This window comes from Fundulus heteroclitus, unplaced genomic scaffold, assembly GCF_011125445.2.
Source record: "Fundulus heteroclitus isolate FHET01 unplaced genomic scaffold, MU-UCD_Fhet_4.1 scaffold_52, whole genome shotgun sequence".
In the NCBI taxonomy this organism is placed as follows: domain Eukaryota; kingdom Metazoa; phylum Chordata; class Actinopteri; order Cyprinodontiformes; family Fundulidae; genus Fundulus; species Fundulus heteroclitus.
The window spans coordinates 2,616,870-2,640,281 of record NW_023396945.1 but is presented as its reverse complement, the minus strand read 5'-3'; the positions used below and the strand labels follow the sequence as shown (position 1 = coordinate 2,640,281).

Genomic DNA, 23,412 nt, shown 5'->3' with positions numbered 1-23,412 from the left:
ACTGTACAGATAAAATGCTGATGATTAAAAAAAGTGAAAGAGAGCTCAGTAAACAGTAAAGCACGTGGCCACGGCTCTCCACTTCAATTATTAGTCTAATTTTTCATCCAGCTGCATGTTGACGTGACAGGTTGTGTTTAACCATTAGGCAAAAGGTCACTTTCTGGGGCTTACACTTTGGTGTGGACAGCTGAATGACTTTCTCTAAATATGTTCCCAGTGCATGCGGTGCATCTTTTATGCCATTCCAGATGGAAGAGGAGTGGATTGGGTTGGGGAGGGGGGCAGACGTCCATCTAGAGTGATCCAGCAGGATGGCGATTTCACAAAAGAAAATCCTCAGCGAGAGACGGTGGAAATGATCTGGTGAACGCTGCAAAGCATTACATGTTAAAACTGCCTGTGATGTGGACAGAGGTCACAGGAATGTAACCTCTAGCATTTGAATAAGGCTGCTTTTTATGAATGAAAATCCTCTTTCTGCCTCCAACACAGAGCAGGCATTTGAGCTCCAACAGTAAAAGACAACAAAGTGCTCTTAACCAACATCCTGTGCGCAGCATGTTTCTGATTCAGTTTAAAAGTGTGAGGCTGAAGGGAACTTTCTTTATTCTTGATAAAGAATAAAGAAAGTTCTTGTTATCCGATGCTGTCTTTAACTACAAAGCATTAATATACATTTTCGAGCATCAGAAGAGTGGTATCAAAGTGTTCACTTTGCTGACCTCAGATCAGGCCCCAACATAATTTACAAATACTACCCACAGCCCTCTTTAAGCAATACATGAAGTCTAAATTCTGCGATGGACTGGTGACCTGGCCAGGGTGTACCCCGCTTCTCACCCATTGACAGCTGGAGATAGACACCAGCACCCCTTGTGACCCCACAAGGGACAGACGTGTTAGAAAATGGATTAATTGATATAGAAAGCCTGAATGAGTTTTAAATAGATAATAAGCTAGCATTGCAGTCCAGGCAGTTCCTCATATGTATATTGCATACACTGCAATATATTGTGCAATCCATATAAATTTGGTATTGTATCATTTCACATTGGACAGCACTACAGAAGAGTTAAGAACATATCCCTGGCGGTCTAAACCTTTTCTCCAGACGAATGAAGATAAAAAGTAGCTGATTTGTGCCCTGCATAGCCTCGACCCAAAGGTCGTAAGGAATCTGGGTTTACCTGTTGCAGACATAAAAACCCACCATGAGAAATTGATGGCGGACTTTTTAAGGTGACACTGGTCGGTTCATTGCTGGTGAATTTCTTTTTTACCTGCATCGTAGGTCTGTCATGACTTCATTTTTTTATGAGTTAAGAAATATTGGTAAATTGAATATAATATACAGTTTGGGGATGGTGATGAAGATGATGATATTTCCGCCTTTATTTCCTCTCACCATACGTTATTTCTATTTGTACAAGCCTCGGTAAAGCTTCTCTGGGTTGTCTGCTGCTTGTCGTGGGCACGTTACATCGTTTATGCTAAACTACACTTCTGCTAATAGGGAATAATCAAAGCGAGTTAGGCGAGAGAAAATCAATGCAACATAGAAATGTTTAAAGATGTTAAATAAGAAGTAGCACGACACTGGAGGGCAAGGTTGGGTCCAGTTCATACTGTACATTCTCATGACTCATGTCACCTTTTCCTTTTTAGGTATGGAGACATATGCAGCCCTACAAAGAGCGTTCTTCTCCGCCGCAGGTAGCTAGATCTCATCTCCTGCTGGGCTGCTTCCTCCCACCAGAACCTTGGTCTGAACCACCAGGATTTTAAAGTCCCCAATTGCCCCCCTCCCCTCCCCTCCCTTTGCCCCAGCTGGGCTATCCTGAAGGGGCATAATGGGGGAAAGGCGAGCACACTCCTTTCACATGACCTGCCATGTGCAGCGGGACTATGGCAGCAGGATGAGGAGCTCCTTTATACGCTGCAGCCCCAATGGATGTGCCGGCACAAGCATCAGCCTCAGCCTAGACCAGGAGATGGACCTCGCAGCCTCCGCTGGTTCCACCACCACCGGCTGCAGCGCCCTGCGGGTTCCCGCGCCTGACATCGCCCACTACTCCCCAGTTTCGCTGGAACTGGACCCCACGGCGGTGAATAATGGATCAGGCTTTCCCTGCTTGCCTTCAGCTGACGCAAAGGACCCGGAGCTGCAGATTGCACACAGCCAGCCGTCTATCACCCCTATCCCGCCGCCTCTCCCCCGCTCCAGTTGGCTGCGCCATCATCAGAAGGAGTTCCAGAGTCCTTACATTAAGACTAGCATGCAGGGGGATGTTTACAACTTTCTAGAAAGACCCGCGGGGTGGAAATGCTTCCTCTACCACTTTCTAGTGTGAGTACCCATCTGCTTCTGTGTTTACTTATTTAGGTTCAAACTTCAGGTGAACTTGACGGTGAGCTCATAAACCTAATTGCAAAGAATAAAACATTGAGAAAAGGTCCTAGGTGCTTAACCTGAGTGTCCTGACTGAAGGGTCTCTGTGCTCTGCCTCTCCGTTAAATACATCAGGGCTTCTTCCAGTATTAGGATCTTGTTCCCAGAAACAGACGAAGTGTCCATTCACATCTCTAGCCCTTTTTCAACAAAACTATTGAGAATTTTTTTTAAAAATCTACCATTATTTTTTTTATTAAATCTGCCCCTTCCTGAAGCAAGGATTCTTCAGTTTAAAATGTAGATTTTGGCAGAAAAAGGGTGTGGCAGTGGTGCACGAGTGGTGCTTGAGACCCAATTACAGAGGCCTCAGTCCTCAATACAGCCGTCGAAGGTTCGAGTCCCGGCCCGTGGACCTTTACTACACGTCTTTCCCTTGTCTCCCAACCCCATTTCCTGTCATCTTACTGTTGAATAAAGGCCCCTAGTGCCATAAAATAAAAATAAATAATCCCAGAATTTTTTTTTTTTATTCATATAGAGAATTTATTTTTAAAAATCTACCATTAAAATACATGGCATGCTGCATCCATAAGACCTATGGTTTAAAATCAGAGGCAGCCTCTAAATAGCAAAGAGAAAGTAAATTTGTCTCCACATTAAGGGGCAGCGTGGATTTTAGCAGTTTGGCCATTTTCAAAAATAAAAATATTAATATCAGAAATCCGAGATAGCCCTGGTGATATGTGAGAGAAAGAGGTTCTATGATCTCATAAGTATTCCACAGTTTAGCCATTGTAAGCCTGAGGCATAAGGATTTAGGTCAGATTAGATCAGAAATATGAATAATATTCATCATTGAAGTTCAAATGAAATGCCTCCACTAAAACAGTTTACATTCATTTCTAAATGTATGATACCTTGCTAAAATTGTCATACTCCTTGAACTGCACCACATTTGTCTCTATACCACCATAAGCATCACTTTATTTTCCTTCAATGTGTCACAGATCAACACAAAGTAGTGCATAATTACAAAGTGGAAGGAAAATATTAGCTTTTCCTTGCTTTTTATTTAAAAAAGTTTATTATGAAATTCTGAAAGGTATGTTTTTCAGTTATATATCCAGCCTTTCTGACTCAATCTGTTGAACATGTAAGTTTTTGCTAATTCATCTTTCAAATTATTGGATGGGTAGTTGACGTTAACATTCATTTTCAAGTCTTTCTCCAGCTTTCCAATTGGATTTAGGTCTGGATGTTGACTTAGACCCATTGTATGCTTTTATCTATACGAAACCATCCCATCGCAGTTCCAGCAGTGTGTTTAGGCTGGTGTTGATTCTCAGTCAAACAGAACATAGTAATCTCAAGTAGTTTACCCGGGAGGTACATTAACTTCTCGTGTTTGCTGAAGACGTTCAAATTCGACTTGTACCAGAAAGGCTCTTTCAGGCCTGCTAGAAGTTGAACCTCTGATGGGTTTCCGTCCAATATTACATTTTGTTTACCTACATTCATCTGTCCATAAACCCTGTCCAGCTAAGTTATTCCTGCTGGCCAAGACGATACGCACAGCAGGATTCTGCCACCATGTTTTACTATGGGGATTGTGTGTTCAAAGGGATTTCAACGTTGTTTCAGTGTTGTTCACTCAGTGATTTGCATGAGGGCCGGAAAGTTACATTTTTGTCTCGTCATACCAGATCGCCTTTTTTCACACGAATGTTGGCAAATCCCAAACAGGAATTAATTTAGCTTTCTTTCAACAATGGCTTTCTGCATGTCTTCTCCTTCTCTCTCAACCCCATTTGCGGTCTACTTTCGAATAAAAGCCACTATTCCTGCAAAGAGAGAAACTAAAAATAAATGCAAGCTACACCATTTGAGAAGCTATGCATCATTCTTCCTGTTCACTGCATTTTGTAGTTCTGTCACATAAACAAATAAGTGAACAAACTGAATTTAGTCGTTTGTAACATGACAAAATGTGAAAAGGTGGTACAAATGCTATTTGCGAGGCACCATGTAAAGCATCAAATATTTTTTTCTAAAGGAACTCATTTATCAGCAGTGAGTAAGCAACATAGTAATGTATTAAAACAGTTTTGTGCTGTAACGCAGTGTTTCTGTTTGCATTTGTTTGTGGTCAGATTGACACATAAGTAACTTAGAGGAAGGTGGGGGAGGCAGCTCTGCGTGGGTAGGTTCTCTCAGATCAGATAATATAACTGAACTTCCGATGTAGTTTTGCATTTCAAATAAACTACTTTGCAATTGACACTTTCATTGACATGGTTGTGTTGGACGTCAGCAAGCTAAACCAGAGCAAACGTCTCGTTTTCTGTTCAGTTTGTTCAGTTTTTGGTATTTTTTCCAGCTTAAATTAAGTAAAGCCCATCTTCACTCTGTAGAACCACTGACATTTGTTTGTCAGTAATGTCTAAATACAACTGTGTCATGTCCAGTGTATATGGATTTTTTAAAATTTTGCTCGCTTTTAAAGCAAAGCTATGTTGTTGTGGTTCAGCATTGTGACACACTGACGGCAAAAAGCATCTTCACCCTTTCTAACGTGGGGTTCGGATGCACTTCCTGTGTGTGCATATATATGTCATTCATGCTGTGATTTTCTCATTCGATTAGCTGACATGCTGGTTTGATAGGGATCTTAAACAAGAGACAGGTATGAGAATGCACAATTTAATGTCTTTTTTTAGAGTAGAGCCTCAATGGGTTTAAAAGTGCATTTTAAACTCTGAATACAATAATCCCTTAATCTTAATTCCTTATTTTAAACTGAGATAAACAAATGCAGCCTGTAACACAAATTCTTCACAATCTAATTAATTTGTACCCAGGGTAAGATAAACAAATATAACTGTATTATGACATTTCATTAATTTTCAATGAATCAGGTCAATTAAACCCATTTTGTTTTTCACCAGCCTTCTTTCATGATTGCTTTGCTATGAGGTAGCTCTGTGGTTTAGTCTTAGGCTGTGTTATTGCTCAGAGATGCTTCTTTGTCTGTTTTCTCCATTGAACTCATTATCACTGATAGGGTTGAGTTTACTCTCATTTTGGAAGTTTTTTTTATGATTGTTGATCCTGTGGCTTCCCATCTTTACAATTCTGCTAAAAAAAGTGGAATTAGATAGTGGCATCCCTCTCTGTAGGGTTTAGGCTTTGTAATCTTTAGAGATATTGTTAAGGGTGGGTGCATTTAAACTTCATAGGCCTAAATCAAATGGTTTTTCACGTGGCCTTTGTGCTTCTGAAGATAAGTACGTAAAAGATATAATAATCCTGCAGTGATTAAGAGATTCAGGCCTGTCCCTTGAGTTGAGGGTTTCTGACTGAAATCCACAAACTTCTATAAATTATATTTTCAAAATGCGCTTCAGACATTGTAGAAATATTATTCATGCAGTTTTTCAGAGAGCAACGACACCATCCCTAAATTTACCCAAGTCATCCTTCTTCCCCACATCACGATGCTGCATTCCCCATGTTTTACCGTGGAGATGGAGAGTCCTTTGTGATGTGCTGTATCCCCTACATAAATTGTGTCAAACTGCAAATGGCAGGGGCGCCACCAGGGGGTACCCCACTGGCCAGTGTAAATTGTAGCAGCTTCAGTTTAGCATTTCATCCCATCATGCACAGCCAGCAAGACAGACGCTCTTCCTGACCTTATATCGCGCTTTTATTTGTATCTGCCTGTATCTACTTTCCCCTAGCAACTGTTTTATTTTCCAATAAATTAATAAATGTACACCTTATTACTAATGTAATCACGCAATAAAAAGGAATTGTTGTTCAACTCAAAATGTTAACTGTACCGTTATTGGTGTATGCACCAATTCAGAAAAATTCAGAAAACCATTAAAAATCTAAAGATATTAGTATGCGTTTACTTAAGTCTTCCTGGTAGTTTTCTACATGCAGCTTTACTACAATTGTAGAATAAAATCCTGAAATTACAGCTTTTAGTTTCAGTGCCCCCCCAAGAGTTTAAGTGGCTCCATCTGGCCACCCCTAAGAAATATTTCTGGAGGCGCCACTGGCAAACGGGATTTTCAGCAATAACTTTCTTCTGTCCACTCATCCAGAATTACGGAGAGCCCAACATATTTTGTCCTCTTGACAGATTCTCCTAGCTGAGCTGTAGATTTCCACTGCTCCTCTAAAGTTACAATGCACCCCTTGACTGTACTACTGATAAATGCTCTCCTTCCTTGACCTGTTGGTTTAGGTGGATGGGCATGTCTTTTAAGGTTTGCAACGGCCCTACACTTCTTTTATTTTTTTAATGATGAACTGAAGACATGTCTGTGAGATGTTCAAGGCTCTGCATTTGGTTTTGTGCCCAAGCCCTACTTTAGACTTCCCTAAAGGTCTCTTTGTTTATAACCTAGGCCTGTCTGCTGTGTTTCTTGGTCTTCATGATGCGTTTTTGGTCTCTAACGTCCTGTTACAAATGTCCAAGGCCCTCACAGAACAGCTGAATTGGGGTCTTTTTACTCTTTAAATGGGAAATATGTTTTTTAGTGCCTTCCTTTTCACATTTAAGTCATACTGTTGCCAGGTCACCCTTGTAAATAGATTTTGAACTAAATTAGTCTTTTTAAATAAAAAAAAAGTTTATTTGGGGGTCATTTGCCCTTTAAATGCAAAGGAAGCACTTCCCCACCCGCCCCCCTCCAAATCACAGTCAACTCCACCCCGTTCGGCCACTTTTTTAGTATGCTGGGGGATAGTGTATTGAATTGTGTGGGTTAATACACCCAACAAAGGGACATTTTCACAAACCCACTTTTAGCTCTGGCATCTTTTAGCTAAAGTTTTCTTTTCTGAAATAAAAGCAAAACAAAACACAACAAAAGCAATCTGGCCATTCTTTGAGTATCAAGAATACTAGAAAGTATTCAATGACACTTGGTGGTGGCAGCATCATTCTGTGGAAGTGTTATTTTGCCACAAACACAGAAAGTATTTGTGTCAGAACAGAAATACACATAATGGAAAGCTTTCAGGAGTCCACACTTTGTCAGGAAAAAAATTACAAGAAAATAAGTCGTGTCCTATAGAAAACGACTCATCGGGAGTGTGGACCTTAATGTAACCAACCTAGCATAGACAACCTTTAACACGTTTTCTATGCTATACTTGGACATTAGAGCCAAATAGTTTACATAAAAGGTAAAGCTTTGGTTGCTGTGGCGTATTTAACACTTCCACATTTATGTTACATGGCTTAGAGCACAGGTGTCAAACTCAAGGCCCGCGGGCCAAATCCGGCCCGTCAAGGTAAATAATCCGGCCCTCAAGAGCCAAAAATAATAAAGTAGAGGCATATATCCTTTGAAAGTGTATAAAATGGCTAAATCTGTGCCTCCTGTAAGTGTAACTCACCCTAATATCAACGTTTTTTGCAGATAAACTGTATAAACGGCCTAAGGTTGCTACTTTTATGTTACTGTGCATTTTTTATACTTCTATGTGAACTGGAATGAAATTATGAAATGAAAAGTATCGTCTACACACGTGCAACCGGCCCTTGTAATGACTTCATGACGCCAAAGTGGCCCTATATAGAAATGAGTTTGACACCCCTGGCTTAGAGATTAGGTCTGTGCTCATGGATAACCAGTGGCCCAGACTTCTGGCTGTTGTGTAATTATTTATGAGCTTTTAACTTATAAAGGGCTTTGTTATACTGTGGTTTTGTTGCCTTCACTCTGCCCGATTGTTTAGATTCATTCAACCCAAACTTTAAAAGAAGGGTGCAGCCATCTTTTTTTGATTTTGATCAATCAATGAATCGCTTGAACCTAAATATTAATGTAAAAAGAGATTCTCTCGTCTTTACACTCATGCTTCCTGTGCTCTTTAGCAATGGTAATTCTTACCAGGTGTAACTGAAGCTCTGCTGTTCCTCCCTCATAAAGGAGCAGGAACCTGATCATCACCTTCATTTAAAATTAAACCCCTTTAACCGTTCATCACAAACGCTCCTTTAATTAACTCTTGATTGTCAATGCCGATTGCTGGTGGCCATCCATTCTCCTGTCCTCTTGGGTGATCACCAGTGGGGAAGAGTGGTATAAAGGGTGGCATGTGGCTCTGATGACTGAAGCCTTAATAGGACAGCTCCAAGGGGGCTGCTCTACATTACGATTGCAGACAATAAATAACACACACACACAAGTGGGTGATTAATTTATTTTGGTCTACTGTATGGATCCTCATTATAGGAGCATTTAACCCACAAAACATGTTTCTTATTCTCAGATTTCACATTTAGATTTTCATTTACCTAAATCTGGTTATATCAAAGGCCCCACTAATGGAAAATGTCCTCAGACATCCACTGATGTTAACAATGGATGGAGGAGGCTGCCATACCAGCAGTTAATTCAGGTAAAGTGTCCTGCCCAAAGACACAACGACTGAGACGGTCGTAGCGAATCGGCAGCCCCCAATTCCTGCGCCACTGTCGCCTAAAAAGTCATGAAAAGTTTTAAATGTAATCATTTTGAGGCCTTAAAAATTCATGAACAGGTCTAGATTTTCTATCATGGGTCTTATATTTCTTCTTGTCACATCCTTAAGTTGAGATATATTTTTTCCATTTAATATGATTTTTTTTTTTTTTTTAGAAATACACAAGCAGTAATTTATTCTTTGTTTTAGTTTTGGCTTATGAAATAGGATATTATCAAAAATGTACTGCTCATGATGGAGGAAAGCAAACAAATTTATTGCCCAATATTTGCATTTCCCACCAAATGTCAAAATAATAAGTTTTATAAAGGGTCTAATACTCTAACATTTATACTACTCCAATGAACCTTTTTTTTAAAAAAGGTTTGAGATTTATAAAGCCTTTATTCTGTTTTTTAAAATACAAAATGGGAGAATTGCAATGCATTTTTGCCACTAATTAGATTAGATAATTTAATGAGCATAAATACTACAACATGTGCACTGGTTAAACCTGGATTTGAATATTTACAATGATTAGCATGATATGTAAAACTCCTAATTTGTGAAAAAAGGATTGCTTTTTAGATTATCTAAAAATATTTCTGCAATAGTTTGTTATTCTTGTTTGCTGGATGTATCGTTGTACCCCTGTGATGGAGAATGTTTCAGTTTATTTCATTTCTCACAAGATATTCTCTTTTAAAACTTTCATGTTTAAGAGATAACATTCAAAATTCCCTTTGCTGCTGATGTCTGATTTTTCTCCCCCTTGGTGAACAGATCTTGTGTTAATCATAACCAGAGTTATAAAGCATTTTAATAAATGGTAAAAAAAAAAAAAAAAAAGATTTAGTTTTTGATAAACAAAATGATAAAAAGAATCTAAAATTAATCCATTCATTCATTTTCTAGACTTTTTCTGTTCAGGGTTACAAGGGGCTTATACAGGATCAACGACAGTGTGGGCCGGTCAGCAGACTATCACAGAGCTAACATAGAAATAGACCACCCTACAGACGTCACACTCATACAGGGATAGTAAGAATATGTAACCTTCATGAACCAGATGGGACATTTAAACATAGAGCTGCAAGATATTAGAACATTTTATGAATTTAGTAAAGATTACGATGACAATATCAGTTGTAGTATATGCCTATTTTCTTCTTTCCCCTCACAAATCCATGATACATTTTTGATAAAATTCTGGAATTTAACACAGTCATTGTGAAGAAAAAAAATATGGGTGTTTTCTAAAAAGAATCAGTGATCTGGTATTTTTCATGTTCTAAAATGATATAAGTTTACAAATGTACATGCCGTTATTTTGACAGAAATAAAAATGTATTTTTGGGAAAACTAACTACTACACCCTAAAAAATCCTGGGAATGAACCCAATACGTTAAACCGTATCCTTTAGAGGAGATTTAATCTATTTTACCATGACTGCATTTAGTTAGATAACACCTTAGTTTTAAAAATTTTAAGACAAGCTTTCTGAAAACTGATAATGAGCATGACGCATAACTGAACGCATACATTTTGTCATCTATTGTGTTTCCATATGTGAAAGGCACTAACTCAGACCCTTTTCAGTTCATACCTTGCTTTGCAATAGTATTCATTCCTGTTGGACCTAAATATGTTTGATTGGGATTTTATATGATTGTTCCTTAATAAGTTGTGCAGAATTGTGACACAAAGTTTTTTGCAAATAAGTATCTGTAAAGTTTCTTGTGCATTTATATGTAGCCCCTTTTATTCTATATAATATTAGAGAATAAATTAAACCCACCACAACATCTTCCCTGAAGAAGTCATTGAAACTGTAAAGTGACTCCAACTATTGTCATTTAATCTCAGTATATACAGCAATGCTTTGAAGCATCAGGGGGTTAGTTCAATGTGTTGCTTCGGGTTGGATCTGTAGATAGGAAATTATTAGTTATGCATTCTGAAAATATGGTGAGGAAAAAAAGAAAAAGATGTCTAGTTTTAAGTTACCAGAATCTATATTGGTGACAAAACACATCTAGAAGGAGGATATCCTCTCAGATAAGACTAAAGTGGAACCTTTGGTCTACTTGCGTGACACTTGCATAGTAGAAAATTAACACCTCGCCCCTGCAGTGAAACATGGTGATGGTAGCATCTGTGGGGAGCATCTGTGGCAGAGGGCATGGAAGGATGGATAGGGCTAAATACACAGCAATCCTAGAGGAAAGCCTGTTCCAGGCTGTGCTCAAAACCATTCAAGTTTGGACTGAGGAGGCTTCCTCAGCTTTACAGGACTGCTTTGAGCACACTGACTGGGAAGTATTTAAAGAAGATAACGATTTAGAAAGTTACACATAATCTTTGCTGTCTTATATTCACTTCTGCACTGATACGGTCCTGTCCAGAAAGACAATCAGAGTGTTTCTTAACCAGAAACCATGAGTGGACAGCTCGGTGCGGTCCCTGCATAATTTCCTGGGGTGCAGCGTTCAGATCACGAGACAAACTGGCCTACAGCAGGGCTAGAAGTGAACTTAAAAAAGGCATGCAGAAGGCAAAGCACAGATACAAGCAGTGCATAAAGGACCACTTCAGCAGCAACAATCCACTCAACATGTGGAGAGGCATCAGGACTATCTCAGACAACACGCACAGCGACCAGCAGCCCAGCAACGACCCAGCTCTCCCTGACAGCTTAAACAGCTTATTTGAGTCTCCAAGCAGCAGAGGGCCTGAACATCTTCCCCAGCCAGAGATGAAGCATTATCCCTTCGTCCTGCAGCTCCACCTAGTGACCTCTTCCTTAGAGAAGATCAACACCAACAACACTGCAGATCCAGACATGGTGTCAGGTCAGACGTTAAAATCATGTGCTGACCAACTAGCAGGGGTCTTTCTGGACTTCTTCAACCTCCTTGTAACTCCCAATGGTCCCTGTCTGCCTGAAGTCATCCACCATCGTGCCTTTTCCTAATAAAACCAACCATCACCTGCCTCAGTGATTATCGTCCTGTTGCTATGACCCCTGTCATCATGAAGTGCTTCAAGAGGATCCTGCTGCAACACTTCAAAGACGCCATCCCTGCTGGCATGGACAGCCTGCAGTTTGCCTACAGGGAGAATCGCTCCACGCAGGATGGTGTCTCATTTGCACTTCACTCAGCTCTGACCTATCTGCAGCATCCCAACACTTATTTCAGGATCCTGTTTATGGACTTTAGCTCAGCATTCAACACCATGCTCCCAGACTTGCTGGTTCTGAAGCTCCACAACCTAGGATTATCCACACCTCTCTGCGCCTGGATCATAGACGTCCTCACCAACAGGCCCCAGGTGGTGAGGATTGGGAAACGCACATCCGCCCCACTGCTGCTCAACACCGGCACAGGGTTGTGTCCTCAGCCCTGCTCTCTTCACCCATTACTGCTCTACTATTCACCCCACGAACATGATGGGGAAGTTTGCGGATGACACCACAGTAGTGGGTCTCTTCATTGTTGGAGATGAGACCCACTACAGGGAAGAGGTCAGCAATCTCACACAGTGGTGCTCCAGTAACCTAATCCTGAACACCAGTAAGACCAAGGAGGTAATAATGAACTACAGGAGGTCCAGGAAAACGGAACACGCTCCTCTCTGCATACAGGGGGAGGTGGTAGAGCGTGTGGACAGTATTGGGTTCCTGGGCATTCACATGTCCTCCGACCTCTCCTGGTTTGTAAATCAAGTCAAGTTTATTTGTATAACACATTTCAGCAGCAAGGTGGTTCAAAGTGCTTTACATCATTGTTCCAGATTTGTGGAGCATAGGAACTAAATGCTGCTTCTCCATGTTTGGTTCTGGTTCTGGGTATGCAGAGTAGACCAGAACCAGAAGAGCTGAGTGGTCTGGAGGGTTGATACAGCAAGAACAGGTCTTTAGTGTATTTTGGTCCTAAGCCATTCAGTGATTTATAAACTAACATAAGTATTTTAAATTATATTCTCTGAGATACGGGGGGCCAGTGTAAGGACTTTGGAACTGAGGTGATGTGCTCTGTCTTCCTGGTTTTAGTGAGAATATGAGCAGCAGCATGCTGGATCAGCTGCAGTTGTCTGATTGATTTTCTGGACAGATCTGTGAAGACACTGTTGCAGTAATCAATGTGACTAAAGAAAAGTGCATGAATGAGTTTCTCTAGATCTCATTGGGACATCAGTCCTTTAATCCTGAAAACGTTCTTCAGGCAGTAGAAGGCTAACTTTGTAACTGTCTTTATGTGTCCTTGAAGGTTCAGGTCTGAGTCCATCACTACACACAGATTTTGGGCTTGATCACTAGTTTGTAGTTGTAATAATTGAAGCTGCGTGCTGATTCCAGTTTGTTCCTCTTTAGGGCCAAAGATAATAGCTTCAGTTTTGTGTTCACCTCCCACCTTGTGATGGAGGCCCAACAACAGCTTTTCATCCTCAGAAAACAGAAGCGGACTGGATTTTCCACTAAGCTGCTAAAAAAAACCTTTACATTGCTACAATAGAAAGTGTCCCAGCATAACAGTGTGGTACGAGAGCTACACAGGGCAGGAGAGGAAGGACTTAGCACGGGTGGTGAGGACAGCACAGGGGACTGTAGGATGCCGTCTGCAAGAACTGAACTCAGTTTATGCTGCACGAGTCCAGAGAAGGGCCAGATGCATTGCCACTGAGCCCACCCACCACGGGAATGTACTGTTGCCCCTTTTCCATCAGGCAAATGTTTCAGGAACATCAAATTCCAAACTAACAGACTCAAAAACAGCTTCTTCACAAAATCTGTGAATGCTATCACCCCCTCCTGAGAAGACTGAGTCTGTTACACATCACAATAACACTGTTTACTTAGTCTTAACTTATCAAGAATGTTTCATTCCACAGTTCTGTTTGTGAAGTTTTAAGAATATTGCACAAAGGCATGAATGTATCAGCAAAGAAGCTTTGTGTGAATAATTGATGCAACACAGTAAATCATATTGCTTAAAAAGGACTGACTTTAAAAGATTCACCACGGTAAAACGGGGTGGTAATAAATAGATTTAATATTGAGAACACTTTAGATCGGACTGGAGCTTCACTTTTCAGCTACAGTGGAAGAAAATGTAATTTGTAAGAATTGCCCACTCACACTCCCGGCCTAAATCCTATTGAGAATGTTTGGGGAGGCCTAAAAAATTAAGTTCACTGATGCTCTCCATGCAATCTGACTGAAGTTGGAAAGAAGAATGTGTAGAAATATCTCAAGATGTAAAAAGCTGTCAGATACATAACCAAAAAGCCTTACAGCAGCAATCACAGTTAGAGGAGGCTCTATATAGTATAGACTATGGGCTAAATATAAACACACACTAGAATTTTTCATGGATTGGCATATTTTTATATTTTAATTCTTTAAAAAAAATATAGCAAAATTAAAATCTTGTATCGTTTTGCTTCCACTTTACAGAATGCAACATTTCAAGCCAGGGCAACATTGAGCCATGTTGCCCTGGCTCAATGAATTAAAAGAAAACAGAAAAAAATGATTACTTATGTAACGTAACAAAATTAATGAGGTGTCAATACTTTTGCAAGCAAGGTTCTGTAGATATGACCACTTTATTACAATCTAGTATTACTTGTACAGCTCTGGTAAAAAAGGACTAATTTATTTGTATGTTAAGAGCTGTACAAAAACCTTTATGATTATTTAATGTGGTAATAACTAAAAGCCTAACTAAAGTAAATAATTAAGTGAAATTTTAGAAGCATTTCAGTTGCAGCTTAGAGCTCTTTGGAGTGCATGTTAATGAGCTTGCTCTGGCTTCTTGTAGACAGACGACCAAATCATTCATAATACAACACGTATAACTGAACAAAGCTTCCATTTCCCCCAATTATGTTGCGTGTAGACACAAAATACAAACATAGAGAAATGAGATAGTATCGCTGTCCGGGTAAGCCAGACTAAGTAGAAATCCTTTGGACTTGGGTCAGCATATGTGGCCATGAGTCTTACGCAATAGAGTTGAGCGTCGCGAGCAACAACCTGTGGCGGTGAGCAACCCCCCAACCAACCCCCTGTCAGCTCCCTCACGTTTCTACCACTCCCTATCAGCCATTTACATAACTAAAGGCAATAAAGATGCTGCCCTCCATTACTCCTCCACGACCTTCCAGATAAGTCAGATGTTTGAAGTAAAAAGGTTAGAGCTTGAAATGCTCAGAAGAAGTGACATTAGCATAAAAACATCAGCGTTTAAAAATAAACACTTTTCAGTCATTAAGAGGTCACCACATGATGCTGCAGAATCTTTTTTTTTTTCTGTCATAGCCTCACTGATTTAGAGTAGAGGATGAATGCCACCTGTTCTTCCTCATGAAAATGCAACAGGCCAGATGCTGTCTGAAAGACTTGAATGTGTTTTTACATCTGGACAGATTACTGAAATAACTGCAGCGAATCCTCAGTTTCCATGCCCCACCCCCGCTCCTCTGTTTGTGAAAAGGAAAAGCTCGTGTTGAATTTTTGCAGACCAAGAGATTACCGTTTAAATGAAGAAAAAACTGCATAGGTCACTTCCAGTAGTTTTTGCATAATGACATATCTTGTGTACGCTTTTTTTCTTCTACAGTGCAAAAAGGCATACATCCATGTGCCTTTCAAAGCTTCTACACAGGCAAGACATAACCACCGATTGACCCTGTTTTTATCACTTCATTGCAAAAAGATCAAGTCCTAGTCTTTATTGGTTGTAAGGTTGTGGCAATCTTTTCCCCCCCTAATGATATATGGGGATTTAACCCAGCCCATCTGATCTTATCCTTTTTTATGCAGCTGTGTTGTTAAGTTTTTACTGCTTTTGGTGCTTGGCTTTGCAGCTCAATCGACAGCTGAAGCCAGTTATTTACATACACTGTATAACAAAAACATAAAGACGTTTTTTCTCATTGTCTAACAAATAATCAGACTAAGCATTTCCTTTATGAGTTTCTTCAGATTCAACAGTTTACATATTAAAAAATGACTGTGCCTTTTAAACAATTTGTGGCAAGCCCAGATGATGGCTTCATGGCATTGTAAGCTTCTGACAATCAGGTCATTTTACAACATTTGAGGTAAATGAAGGCACACCTGTGGATGTATTTTAAGGTAATGCCTCCTTGTTTGACATCATGGAAACATGCCCAAGAGACCAAAAGGAGAGTCGTGGACTTCCATAAGTCTGGTTCATCATTGGGTGCAGTTTCTATATGCCTTAAAGGTACCCCTTTTTTACTGTTCAAATACCATATGTAAGCATTAACAGTGTGGGAATACTCAGCCATCACACCGTTCAAGAAGGATACGGGTTATGTGTCTCATTGATGTACAGGTTTTGTACCAAGAACAAAGGGAAAATAACTTGTGAACATGCAAGATCAAGATTTTCCTGTGTGAAACAAGTCATGTGTGACATGGAATGGCCACTTAGAGGAAGAAACCATTTCTCCAAAAGCAACAATTATGCCACTGTCTGCAGTATTTATGGCATATTTTGTCAATGATGCCCCTATACATTTGAAGGAAAAGATGAAACTAGCAAGCCTGAAAAGCACGTGGTTGGCAGTATCATGCTGTGTGGCTGTTTTGCTACAGGAGAGACTGGTGCACTTAACAGAATAGATAGATGTGCCTGGGCACAAATAGGTCTTCCAAATAGACAGAGACCCAAAGCATATAGGAAATTAATGGTGGATTCAGGACAGCAAATGTCATGTTTGTGAGTGGCAATTACAAAGATCTGATCTCAGTCTCATGCAGAATTTGTGATCAGAGCTGAAAAGCTTTCACTAAGGTGTCTTTAGTACAGCAATTCTGTCAGGAGGAGTGAGCCATATTAGTTACGTTTACATGCACAAAAGGAATAAAAATATGCCATGTAATCACTGCAATCAATATATTGTAATTGGAATAAAATTGTATTCCAATGAGAGGGGTGGTTTATGCCGATTGATAATCCGATCAATGTACTTATAAATGCTTGTCAGGATCAAGTTATTCCGAATGTGGCAAACTGACCCGAGTGTGCATGTACGCCCGATGTAAACGTCACAGTTTTCTGCGTTGTTGAGTGGCGGAAATACATTAGGAAGCAAAACTGTCAGTTCTCCCAACACAACTGTTTTATTAGAAACATTAAACGACCTCAAAATTATTATTTATTCAGTTGTTTAGCAATGATGGAAGTTCTTCTGGTGCGTTTTTCATAATGAAGAATATGATAACTGCACATGTCAGGGTGGTTCTATTCTGAGTTAAACCAGGTGCATATATACGCACATTATGATCGGATTAATTAATTGTGTGCCCATATAAACGGTACAATCTGATTGATTTTTTTTTTATCCGAATACATTTCAATCCGATTGTGAAATTTTGTGCATGTAAACATAGCCAACTACAGCAAACTATTGCGAGAAGCTTTCTGAGGGATATTCAAATCATACAGAAAACAAAAGGCAATGCTAATACATAATAGGAAAATATGTCTAAACTTCTGAATCAGTTAAAGTTCAAATAAATTCAAATAAATCATCTTAAATCTTGTTTTTGGTTATTCTGATATTTAGCAAAAATAAATATTTTTTTGTAATCTTGATTGACCAAACATGGTTAAAGTTTAGTCTTATGTGTCTTTTTAAATAGTGAATGTAAACATTTAGTTTGAATTTCACATCTGAAGTGGCCAATAAATTGCTCACTACTTGTCCCAATGAGTGCATCTGCCAAAACCAAGGAGTAAACACTAAGTCAACATGAACATTTATCAGTAGGTGCATTTTCAGAAAAAAATATTATTCATCACAAATTATTAACCGACCTTTTATATTTTGTTTTTCAACAGTCAGATCCATTCAACCCCAAAAGAGATTCTGACTGTACAACACCAACCAGGCATAACTGCACTGTCTTGGTCACAGAATATAGACTAAAACACGATGGCTAAGCTCAAATGGAATGACCGTATTTGTGGCTGGATGCTGATATGATGTAATCCACTCTAAGCTCCTTTTTGCGATGAAATGGGGAGGGGGTCAGAAAAGAGTGCTGTGGGGGTCTGCTGTTAACCATGCTAGTTGGCAACAATGTTTTTTTTAAAGTCCCAATCTGTTTAACTGTGTAGGTTCCTTGAGCCTGCCCTGAACTATGTATTGGTGCTTGTGGTTTGCACAATCACCATCAATGTCTAAAGGATGTCTATTTTATATCTTAACTGGACCCTTGATCTGTTGAGTTTGACTGCTTCTCACATGAATGAGTGGGTTTTCTTGTTTTGTGTTCCTCACATAGCATCTGAGGTCAATTACTGGCTCCAAATAGCTAGTTGTGAATGTGTTTGTTTTTATTCATGTTGTCTCTTTATCGGCAATGCAATGGACTACTCACCAGTCCATTGGATAGACTCCCCATGTGACCCTACATCATGATAGAACATAGGAAAAGGAATGGATGCATGCTGACTTTAAATAAGACCTATAAGCCCTATTGTAACTAAATATGATTGTCATCATTCAGTAAATGATTTTTGCAAAGGTCTTTGGATTGACAACTAAACACTGGACTGAATAGAGGGAAGGGCTAGTGACTAGTGAGACATCAAAGGCCCCCTTGATGACCTAATTAATGTTATTGTTCTGACTTTAACTTTTAAGCATGTGACTTTTAACCAGTGTTCAGAACTGGAGAAGCCTATTGGATGAGAGTTGGAACATCTTTACAAAACCAGAGAAGAAGTCACATTGGTCTCTGTCCAAGCACTTAGGGCTGTCATGTCCTAGATCAAAGGTCTTCCATCCAGGTTTGCATACCTATTCCCTAGGTATGCAAACCTGGCAAGGGGATATAAATACATGCTACACTTTTCAGATTTTTGTTTGTTAAAAGATTTGAAAAGCATGCTTCATTTTCTCATTTTCATGCCACTTGATCCTTGTCTGATATCTGAAATCCCAGTAAATTTAGGGTTTAACATCATAATATGTGAAAAAAGTTTAAGGGAACACAATTGCAAGACATGTTACACCCACTTTTTCAGGTGTCTTCTTTCACAAGCAAGAGTACTCTTTAAAGGAGGCTTAACTGCATGAGGCTAAAATGCATTCTTTCTATCTGGCCAATTTTACACATTTAAATATGTCACTTAAAAACTGCTCTCGTGATCAACCAAGGCTGCGTGTTCTTGAAATGTATTTACAGGCTCTAAATTTCTTTAAGAAAAAAAATCATGAAAGATTTATTTAGAGGCAAGCGGCTGCTTCTTCAAATTTCCTTTTTTTCCTCTAAAACTCATTCTTAGCCACAGCAGTGCAAAAGCTCTGACTTAAAAGGAAATTGTTGATTTATCTGATGACCTGGCCTAGATTTAAACCAAATGGCTTTTCTGTTGTCTTGCAATACTAAGAAAGTGTTTGCGCGTAACACTGTTGTTGCCTTGTGACGAAAATATTTGCACACGTTTCTGTTAGCTTTAATTTCAATGTATATATTTGATTCCCTTTAACTTTGAAGGTACCCATCTTTGATATGAAAAAAAATCTGAGTTTAGTCTTATGTTCTCTTCATATGCTGCATATTTTATTCATGTGCACAGTATTTTATGTTTTTAAGCTTCTATAGCCTGAGTGTCACTGCTGACTGAGTGGACGATTTGGTGTGGCACCACGCTCTATTTTAGTGCAGCTAGACAGATTTGCAGTCAATAACACTTGCTAAAACCCCAGCTGTTTTGTTTTAATCAGATCCCATGGGTTTCGGCCTGGCCAAACAAGGTTTGCAAATGGCTGTGACTGACTCGGTCATGTCTGCAGGAAAAAAAAAAAAAAACCCTCCCTGCAGCATATGCTGAAATACTTAGGACATGACATTAGTGTCCAACTGCTGTCTGCAACTGATAAAGTGGCATCACTTAAAAATATGGCAGCATTCGCATTACTTTTGTCATGGGTAGACTCTGCATCGTTTCGTTTATGGTGTTGGTGAATGTTTCATGTCGTAACCTTATAAAAACAGCTCATAAGACAACCAATTCCATTACTGAATACTAATCCCATAATTAGTCGTAGTTTCCTTTCTAAATCTATAAATATTTATAGTTAAACATTTTTGCCAACATGTGGGAACTGAACAATGATCAGACTTAATTAGCACACACAGTATAACTGATATGTTTTACTTTTAATTTTTTTGTAAGTACTGGTTCATCTCTTAACACACTTTTTTCTTGTTCAGGCAGCGTAGGAGGGAGGTGGCACCATGCTAAATATATATATATATATATATATATATATATATATATATATATATATATATATATATATATATATATATATATATATATATATATTAGGGCTGGGCAACGATTAAAATATTTAATCGCGATTAATCGCCCTGATTAATCGCATTGTATTTACAAACTCCAAGAATGAATTCAAAAGTAGTGTAAAGAGCACTTTTATTTTAATGTTCTGCTGCCATATGAACAAAAGTGTTGTAACATTTGTAGCACTTATCAGTAACACATATTTAGTGTAAAGCTCAACTTAAACATGTAAAACAAAAACAGCAATAATAATAAATTAAAGCTTATTGCCACTGATAGGGAATTCTCTTTATGGGGAAAAATCTACCAAAAACAGGCAATTTCTGAGGTAACAGCAGGGAGCAGCATTACCATTTTATGTTCAATACCAAAGTTTAACTTGGCAGTGGTTACAACTAACTTGTTTCTGTCATATTCGATGCTGGAAGAACTTTAAACTGAAATGCTTGCTAACTCGATATGCTTGCGTTGCTGCGTTTATTTGACGTTGACACGCGGTTTTTTGTTGTTGCTTTCTCGCGTGCATATAGTGAATGGCAGGGAAAAACAGGCAAAAAATCATGGATACTTTGAAGCGAGAAGCGACTTCACCGACGGCGTCTAAGCAGACCCCCCCTCTCCGCTCCGCACAAAACTTGTTCCGTTCGCCAACTCACCGCCTCGCCTAAGCAAATTCCTACGGTAAACACGCCTTCCCATGTCGGCTTTGTTTTTTTCCGGGCAGCACTTTTCTTCCTCTGAATCCGAGGCTTGGCTGACAGCGAGGTTATTGGCGCATTATCGCCACCTACTGTTCTGATTCAAACCCCTACACCGCAGCAACAGACCTTCACAAATAAAAGCATGTGAGCAACATGCGTTAATGCGCGTTAAAGAAAATATCGCCGTTAATAGTCTAATGAGTTAACGCGAAATTAACGCGTTAACTTGCCCAGCCCTAAATATATATATATATATATATATATATATATATATATATATATATATATATAATATATATATATATCTATATATATATATGGATACTGTACAGTGCTTTGCAAAAATATTCATGATTCAGATGATTGGCAACCTTCCAGCCAGGGTGTACCTCTCACCCAATAACCTCTGGAGATGGCACCTGGCCATGAATGTCCATGTCTTTACATGAATTTCCAGGCTGCCAATTCATATAACCTGCAAGTGAGGTAGAAAGGTAGTAGCTTCTTCCTGCCAGCTGACCAGTAGTGCACAGCAGCAAGTAGGGGAGCAGCAGCACCCTTGCTCTTCCTGTATACAGCTGACTTTAGCCATTTTTAAACCATAACCTTTTGAGATCTCTTCATACCTTGATAACATCATAAGCACCCATAAAGTTTCAGTACTTGGTGTTCATTAAGCTGAATCTTTTCACATTTAGCCATGTTACAACTACAAACTTCACGTGTTATTTTGGGATTTTACATGAGAACCATAAACTCTGAGTTCATAGCTGCTTAGTCATATCTAAAAAACATCAGTTGGATGATTTTTTTTTTTTTAGATATTTTTCACAAACACAAATCTGAATAGGCAGGCATTAGTATTCAGTGTCCTTCCGTTTGATGCACCTAAATAAAACCCAGTGCAACCAGCTGCTTTCATTTTCTCAGCAGATTAAGGCACTTATGTGAAAAACAAAACACTCACTCAACATGCTCTCATTAGTTTTTAAAATAAACACGCTGAGTCCCGGGGATGTGTCTAAATTGTATTTTTTTATGCTTTTCTATGGAAATGCTTTAAATCCTTTAGTCCCTTATGTTGAGCGCTGTTCAAGCAGGCTTTAGATTAAAATCTACCATTCCAAAAAGGCGACTGTCTGATGCACTTTGTAAGCCAAAAAAATACATCCAGGAGGCATTACAGAACTTCCTTGTTTTACGCTAAATGTACAGAAAATGCTCTTGGATTTGTGAGAGCGGGATAAGAGAGATGAAGTATGTTTGCGGACCGAGTAGTGGTCTCTGTGAGCAGTTAACACTCTAGAGGTAAACCACTGTTCCCATCTGGCCAGCAGGTCATGTGTGCATGAGGGGAATCCTCTTTCAGCAGTCCTTCCTCATCACTTCAACGTTGCGTTAACCTCACATGGCCTGAAATTGTGGAAAATAGATCTTCAAGCAGAACACATCTTAGCCTTTCAACCAGATCATCAAAGAGCCCAGGTCCAGTCTGTTTCTCTTTCAGATGAAGGAATAACTCAGTGGATTATGCAGTCTACCTGTTGTGCTGGTATTGTTTGTATACAAATTATAACGTGATATTTCCTTCCTCGGCCAAAAAAGACAACTTTTTCCCTCACTGACATTTAATCAAACTTCATATTGCATGTTTTAGATGAGTTGGGCTTGATGATATTATATTTTTTAAATGCTAGAATAATAGCAAATATGTTTTTAGTCATTTTATCATTATTTTTGTTGAAATTCAGAAGCATCCAGGTGACTTTTTCTTGATGACAGTGCATGCAAATACTACAAATCATGTCCCTAAGATGCTTTTAAAAGGTTTTAAGGATTATCCCCCTCGCATTGTGGAAATGCTTCTGATTTTCCTCTTAATCCTTGTTGTGCCAAGAAAGTTTGTGTCAAGAAAGGTGAAACAGCCTGCCAAGTGTTTGAGGAAAAAGTGTGGAATCAATTCAATGATTTGTATGAATAGTGCTGTGGATTAAGGAGTAAAAACATGTCAAGGGCGGAAAACTAAATATAGCTTTGTTGGAGGGATGGCCTTTCTCTCTAACATGTGGTGATAAATAAATTTAGTCATTTAAACAAAAATCACTGAAGCACCGGGGGTAACAAGAATTGTTTTAATCCAGAGAGATACGGGTGTGAATAGTATTAGGTAAAGACGCGATTTTTTCTTTTGGCAGCTTCAGCCATTTAGTATTACTTTAGTAAAGTTCACATTTTATTAGTAGCACAGGAATCATATTTATGCAAGAGTCCCATCTTTGTCTCACTGGTGCTTGAAATTGACAAGTGTTCTTGTTTCTGTTTGTCTGCCTTTTTAGATTTGCTGAAAGATGTAGATTATTCTTGATGGTTAAGTTTTTTAACCTTTAAGAATCTTTTCAGTCATCCTTTTTGCCTTTGTGAGATGGTGCTCCATCTTGCTGGAAAAGTCACAGATGATCACTGCACTGTGTCCAG

At 39.1% G+C, this 23,412-nt stretch overlaps 1 protein-coding gene across 3 annotated transcripts in view; it reads left to right on the top strand.

The window, feature by feature from the left end:
* Positions 1-23,412, top strand: part of kcnq1.2 (potassium voltage-gated channel, KQT-like subfamily, member 1.2) — a 95,940-nt gene that overhangs the window by 2,752 nt on the left and 69,776 nt on the right. For all 3 annotated transcript variants that reach the window (XM_036132489.1, XM_036132488.1, XM_036132490.1), the window contains exon 2: positions 1,669-2,350. In XM_036132489.1, coding sequence (XP_035988382.1) covers positions 1,854-2,350 — 497 coding nt within the window. In that variant the 5' untranslated portion in view covers positions 1,669-1,853. The remainder of the gene's footprint in view (positions 1-1,668; positions 2,351-23,412) is intronic.